Below are 7228 nucleotides of genomic sequence, written 5' to 3'. Positions count from 1 at the left end.
CCTGGGTGGCTCAGTTGGTTAAGCGACTGCCTTCGGCTCAGGTCATGATCCTGGAGTCCCTGGATCGAGTCCCGCATCGGGCTCCCTGCTCGGCGGGGAGTCCGCTTCTCCCTCTGACCCTCCCCCCATCTCATGTGCTTTCTCTCTCTCTCATTCTCTCTCTCTCAAATAAATAAATAAAATCTTTAAAAAAAAATAAAGGCAATTCAAAGACGCAATATTATCTGTCTCTTACAAGCCTAAGATTCTTGTTTGGTCAAGCTGGAAACGGAGGCAGATTGAGAAACTGAGCCCTTGTCACGTTTGGAACTGAGGCTTTGAGTAGGCCTAAGTCTGAATTAACAGATGCCAGACAGCACTGTCATGGAGGAACCCTGGGTCTGCTAATGATGGCTCACACTCTAGGGAAGCCTGCTTCCCAAGGGCCCCACAGGTGCAAGTAAAAGGTCTGTGCACAAACTGGTGCCCAGTGAGTTTCTGGTCTGCCACTCAGGGCACTGCTGGCCTGCCAGCCCCAAGCCTGGAGAGATCAGACACCTGTCCACACAGGGATCAACCTACCTTCTGCCCAGGCTGAAAGGCCACTTGCTGGAGGCCTGAGGTGCCAGGAGGCTTGAGGATTTCCTTGGGCTGCTCCTGACAGGATGTGTCCTTGGAGGCGAGGAAGTGCTGGGGAGCCGCCCCTTCCAGCAGCTCAGTCTGAGGCTCTGAGGGTGGGGCAGCCCCGGGGGGCCCCAACACCCGGGCTCCCAGGAGGGACCGCTTCCCAAGGCGCCGGGACAGGACGCTGGCCATGCTGCTGCCTTTCCTGGGGAGGCAAAGGGGACAGAGAGTCCTTTACCTATTATCTGGAGGGATCAGGAAGTTTTTACTACAAGGCCCTGCAGCAGGAGTCTATAAGTATCCATTAAAGTAGATGAAACAATTTTAAAGTAACTTCTACAATTCCTTTTCTTTTTACACAAGTAACAGCCATTCCTAGTAGGACATTTACAAAATACTGGTAAGCACAAAGAAAAACAAATCACTCACGATGCTGCCTCCCAGAGCTACCCAATCTTCCTACAGAACAGTCCATGCTTTCTTCAATATGTATATATTTACATACTTCTATTTATACAAAAATGGGATCATGGTTAGGTAAACTGAATTCTCAACAGCATGTGTAGGTTTTACTCTATCACTAAACGTTATTCAGTAAAAACAATAAAAACCCTTTTAGAAACCACACAGTATTTTCCTAGGCAGATGCATCATTGCTAACTTAACAAATCCTTTATTATTGTACCTGAGGGCTAGGTCCCTCGTGGTGCTGTTTAAGCTGCTCTGCCTGCAGGGAGCATCCTCTGAGCTCAACCTCTGCACACACATACCAAGGATGCTTCCTTAGGTCAGGTTCCTATATATGACATCGCTAAGTCAGAGCATGATGACATTTGTCAGAGACTTGCAGATTCTCTAGCTTAGTTGGCTTCAAAGTTGCAAAGAGTCACAGAAATGAAAACGCCAACTCTCCTCTCCTCATTTTACACTTGAAGAAACTAACGCTGAGAGCTTAAGTGACTTGTTCGCAGCAGGAAAAGTGGTCGGTGCCAGAGCCTGAAGGAGATCTGGTTTCCCAACTCCAAATCCAGGTCTCCTCACTCAATCAGAGTGGCCTGCACACTCTCTGCAACAGCACCTGGTGTCAGACTACTAATGCGCTAAGAGGTGATGGAACCGTAGGACCACACCCCTGACACGGACTGAGGAAGACTATTCCAGGCCTTGGTAGGTTCATCCCAGGATAAACAGGAGCTGTTGTGAAAAATGGCACGTGTCATTTCAGGATACTCCGAGGCATCCCTGTACCCCCATTTATCACACTGCAGAAAGCAGGGAACTGGGTAGCACTTGCCTTTGGCACTTTAGAGAGGGAAAAGCTAGGAAGGAGATTGAAACTCATGTTTCACTAGTCAAAATCCTCCTGCATGAGAGGAGGGGTTCTACACACCCTGGCCCTCAGTGAGCCCCAGGGCTGGGGGGAGACCCTCAGGAGTTCTTTGGGCCACTCCTTGACCTTGATGCACCTACACCATTCCAGAAAACAAGAACTCTATCTTCCAGATCCCTCAGTAAGCGGCATCAGTCAACAAGCTGAGTCAGGAAATCCTTCCCCTGACCTGCAGCCTCCCTGCTAAGTGAGATGCAGGGAAAACACAGAGCTGCCCTCAGGCCCCACGGGCAGTACCCACTCAGAGCCTGTGGGTCCTCATCTACAAATCATAACTCTAATACTCCCCTCACCAACATCTTGGAGGAGCACATGAGAATGTTCCTGTAGAAGCTTTTCACAACCTGCAAAGTGTGACAGAAATACAAAGTAGCATTGTTATGATGAAGTCTGTGCCCAAAGTGTGACAGAAATACAAAGTAGCATTGTTATGATGATGAAGTCCGGGCTAGTTCCAGATTCAGGGAAATGAACATTTTGGACACAGACGTCTACCTAATTCTGTAATAGACTTAACTTTCATATTCTTAAAATGATGAATGGTCCCATTTTTTTCCCATTGGGTAACAAGTCCTAAACCCCCAGGTCATCTGGACAGCTCACCTCTGAATACCTCTCGTATATACATAGACATTACATTCATACCTAGTGCTTATGAGCACTTCCTATGTGCTGGACCCTATCCTAGGTGCTGTACTGGCATTCTCTTTTCTGCAGGTACCATTTTCATCATCCCTGTTCTGCTCTCAAAAAAAACCCAAAGGCTCAGAGAGATTGAGGTATCACCAAGGTCAAAGGGGGTTAAGGCCAAGTCAGAGATCCCAGAACCTGCCGACTTCAACGTCTGTTTCTTAGGAGTACAGCATGCTCCCCCTCCTGTTTCCAAATATACTTTGGGTAGGACCCATGACCTAGAGCCTCTACCTCTCTATTCTTCATCTCCTTTGACTCCACTGACCTCCATCTCCACCACCTATGTCATGAACTGGCTTCAGAAGGTACTGTCCAATTCCAAAGGGGCAAGCTTTGTGCTCACAGTCCCCAACCACATCCTCCTTCTTGGCTCCCCCAGCCTACCAGCTGCCCTTCTCACCAACTCCCGAGAACTGACTTCCATTAGTCACCTAACAAATGGCAGACCTTTGCAGTCCCTTCATCACCACAAACATGAATCCTTTGCTCCTGCACAGGGTTCTAGGGGCAGGTGCCTACCAGGGGGCCTAGCTGCTCTCAGGCCTCCCATCTCCTGGCAGAAGAGGAAGAATCAGACCCAGCACTTTGCAAACTCACGCTGCCCTCCTTCTCTACAGCACTGATTCTTCAGCCATCCTGTGGTTCATATCCTTTGGGGCGCCTAGCACATTCCTAATCTCCACTGTTCTAGGTCCTCTGTTCCCTCCTACTCATTGATTTAGTTAGTATCTAGCTGAGAAATTGAAATGTACAAAGCACATTCCCCAGTGCTGTGATAAGTATAAAATACAAAGATATTCATGTACCTCTATACCAATGCTATTTCTCCACCTGGAATGTCCCACCAGGCTACCTCCACCCCTGTCTATTAAGCTTGGCATTTCAAGAGACTTTTCCAGTCACATTTCTCCTCCCTCCCACCTCTTTTCCCCTGGCCACCCTCATACCACAAGAAAACCATAGCTATGAATTCAGACTTGTTTTGAACTGTTCCACAAACTTTCTCTGCTTTTTAACCCTTGTCCCAAAGTGCCTTGGGGCTTTGTTTGGGTCTCATGCTATCTCCACATCTCTCAATCCTGGCCTCTTTTCAACCATTCCTGCAAATTATGCTAAGCAAACATCTCTACAGTAACAAAATACAAACAGGGAAAATAAACTTAAAATATAATAATAAAGTTGCAAATATTGGGGGGCTCAGTCGGCTGAACATCCGACTCTTGATTTTGGCTCAGATCGTGATCTCAGGGATGCAGCCCCGCGTCAGGCTTCACACTCAGCACAGAGTCTGCTTCAGATTCTCTCCCTTTGCCCCTCCCCCAACTCTAAATAAATAAGTAAAATCTTTAGAGTTGCAAATATTGAGAAAAAGTGTTTGGCTCGTTTTTACAAGTATTTTTTACTCCAAGCTTCAGATAGCATGGTATCAGAATCAGATGGAAATCAGATAGCATGGTATCCTCACCATGATTTCCCTAGAAAGTAAAGAACAGATAAAAAAAGGTCAGAGTAACAGCATCCTATTGAGTTCCTGTTCAGCTGTCTGGTGACTTTACATTCAGTAACACTATTGGGAAGCTTTAACACAAAAAAGGAAGAAACATGTAAGGAGTAAATTCTTTACCACTAAAAATATATATATATATATATCTCCAAGCTAACTCAGTTTCAGAAACTCAGTCCCCTACCTTCATCCTTGGAGCCTCCAGCCAGAAACAAGACCTGGGACTTTCAGGTTAATTTCAGTGGGCTCCTAAGAGCTAGAGGCGAAGCCGCAATGCCACTTGAAGACATCAGATGGCAGCACTCATCCAGAGAAGAAAAGGAGAAAACCACCCCTTTTCTTGACCAAAAAAAACACAGTGGCCACTCCCACTTTCCACAGCAGGAAGTTTGAGGTTTCTACCACTGAAAATGAAGAAAGGATAATCTTCCAAAATTCCTGGGCTTCCAGTCTTCAGATGGGGCCTGAAATATTTGGCTAACAGACTCTGACGGTGTTTTTGTAAGACTTTTTATTTTTTTTTTTAAGATTTTATTTACTTATTTGACAGAGAGCACGAGCACAAGCAGTGGGAGTGGGAGAGGGAGAAGCAGGCTCCCCACTGAGTAGGGAGCCCAATGCGGGACTTGATCTCAGGACCCTGGGACCACGACCTGAGCCAAAGGCAGACACTTAACCCACTGAGCCACCCAGGCACCCTCTTTTTAAATTTAAATACTTTTCCCTTGGTCTGTGAATCCCACGCCCTCCAAAGCCTGCTGGATCTGTGCAAAGTTGGTAAACTCCCAGCTCGTCCTCACATGCATTTGCTTTCATTCTCTGGCCCTTCTCCTATAATTGGCCCAATTCCACTGAAATGCATTTTATTATTTGATTTATTTATAGGATGCCCACATCTTAATTTTTAAAAGCAGAAGAGAAAAAAGGAAGGGAAACTGCCTTTATTAAGTACTGAGCAGGCACCAGCTTTCATAGATTGTACTTAATGAAATCCTCAGAAACGTCTTGAGAGCAACAAATCTTCTATTTCTGAGGAGGAAACTGAGCCCCAGGGAGGTTAGCTTGGGGAGGCTACACAAATAGGAACCAGCGTTCCAGGTGGGGGATTTCTAGTATGTGTGGGATCTCTCAAAATATAACAATTAAGCTGCTTTTTATCTACATGGTTATTTTTTTCCTATGTCAATGAACCTCAATAGAAAAAACTAGCTCCCAATCCTACAAGTCTCTTTTCCATTTCTTTGTGCACTTTACTTGAAAATCTCTTCTCCACTTAGCCTCTGACCTACAAAATAAAGGTCAATGCCTTAGCACGACCCTGTTAAACAGTCCAAGCCACTGTTAATCATTTAGTGGTTCAGGAAGACCTTTACACATATACTGCCCTCTCAGGGGGCACAAAGAGATAACGTGACAATCCCAAAAGTTAAGGAAAATTTTAGCTAAGTTTATACTGGGGACTGCTAGCATGGACGTGAAGAATACAAATCCAGACAATATAGACTGGGCAGCATCGCCAGGGGTGAGCTGATGCCTCTCTTGTGTTCATCGGTATGCTCATTATTTTATGGACATGGCTTAATGCACAACATAATCAACAGAGTCCTTCAGGGATTCAGAAATGAACCTAGCACCCACAGACATCTGTCACGCAGGTGTGAAGGGACCAGGGTAACTCCGAACCCAGAGTGACTTGCCAGGATCGCCTGTTAATTTACATCTCCGGTGGAGGGTCCCACCCTCCCTCCTAGCATGCTTCTATCAGTCTTACTATAGCCTCCTTCAAACCCCTCTTTCCTCATCTCTACTTCTATGCATTCCCCATTTGGTTTCTTTCTTGGGAGCTCTCAGTGGTCCATATAAACAGCCATGCCCTAATTTGCTACAGCATTCCAGTGCAGCCAAGAGAAATCAAGAAACCTCTATTTCAGGGTAACAGTAACAGTGTTTCAACATGTAGCCCAATCCCACTTTAGGAACTCACTTATGGAATTCCTTGATGGAAGCACAAACTAGGCTAAAAAAGCCTTCCCAGCTGATGGGACAGTTTTAAGGGGATCCTGAGCCTTCTTCCTGTGCTTCTCACTCCTGCTGTTGTCACTAATAGGTGGGGTGGCTGCCCTTGTATTTTGGTCAATGTCCAAAAGGGGTTAACCTCAGCAAACATCTTCTGATGTACTAATAGCCCTTCATGAGGACATCTGTCATCAGTTAAATAACTGGAACAGACAGAATAGGAAAACAACCCCTTTCTGTGGTTCTGAGTTGCAAATTGCTATGTGACATGTGACTATTGCTGGACAACCACCTGTCTCAGCACACACGTGTGTGTGTGCGCGCACGCGCGCACGCACGCGCGCACGTGCTCATGCACAATGGCTGCTCTCTCCTCCCACCCAAGGACACTGCAGCAAGCCAGGACATCACCTAGCAGCACTTCCAGGAGGCAGGTCATATGTCAACCTGATTCAATACACACCTAATGAGGTTTCTTGGGGGGTGTTGTTGTCGTTGAAGGAGAGTGAAGTTTGGAATAAGAATCCCATTTGCTAAATCTTGGGTTGCTGCCTCTCTAATGAACAATTTATGGATCATGGGGAGAGACACCAACCCTCTGCCAGGAGTTTCCGGTCCCCTACTGAACCTCAGCTTTCCATTTTATGATCTCCACTGGGTAACTACTACATAGAACGACAGTTTTGAGTTTTTAGTTCTTTGGCTAATATTTTGCATATCCTTTTTTTTAAGATTTTTTTTTTTATTTGACAGAGATAGAGAGTATAAGCAGGGGGAGCAGCAGGCAAAGTGAGAGGGAGAAGCAGCCTCCCCACTGAGCAGGGAGCCCAACGTGGGGCTCGATCCCACGACCCTGGGACCATGACCTGAGCCGAAGGCAGACACTTAACCGTCTGAGCCACCCAGGCACCCCTTGCATACCCTTCTTAATCTCTTATCAGAAAGCTAATTTTTGGGCGCCTGGGTGGCTCAGTCGTTAAGCGTCTGCCTTCGGCTCAGGTCATGATCCCGGGGTCCTGGGA

General features: G+C 46.4%; 1 protein-coding gene and 1 long non-coding RNA gene across 4 annotated transcripts in view; one reads left to right on the top strand and one right to left on the bottom strand.

Annotated features, from left to right (window-relative positions):
* The window catches only part of ZNF395 (zinc finger protein 395), a 47281-nt gene that overhangs the window by 14712 nt on the left and 25341 nt on the right, over window positions 1-7228 (bottom strand). For all 3 annotated transcript variants that reach the window (XM_025873773.2, XM_025873775.2, XM_025873774.2), the window contains one exon: window positions 562-808. In XM_025873773.2, the coding sequence (XP_025729558.1) occupies window positions 562-808 (247 nt within the window). The remainder of the gene's footprint in view (window positions 1-561; window positions 809-7228) is intronic.
* The window catches only part of LOC141372683 (uncharacterized), a 34139-nt gene that overhangs the window by 10805 nt on the left and 16106 nt on the right, over window positions 1-7228 (top strand). The window lies entirely within an intron of this gene.

The sequence above is a fragment of the Callorhinus ursinus genome, unplaced genomic scaffold (assembly GCF_003265705.2).
Source record: "Callorhinus ursinus isolate GAN/ISIS: 27379988/994484 unplaced genomic scaffold, GSC_fseal_2.0 scaffold4, whole genome shotgun sequence".
Lineage (NCBI taxonomy): Eukaryota > Metazoa > Chordata > Mammalia > Carnivora > Otariidae > Callorhinus > Callorhinus ursinus.
The sequence above is the reverse complement of the archived record's forward strand: the minus strand, read 5'-3'. Positions and strand labels throughout refer to the sequence as shown.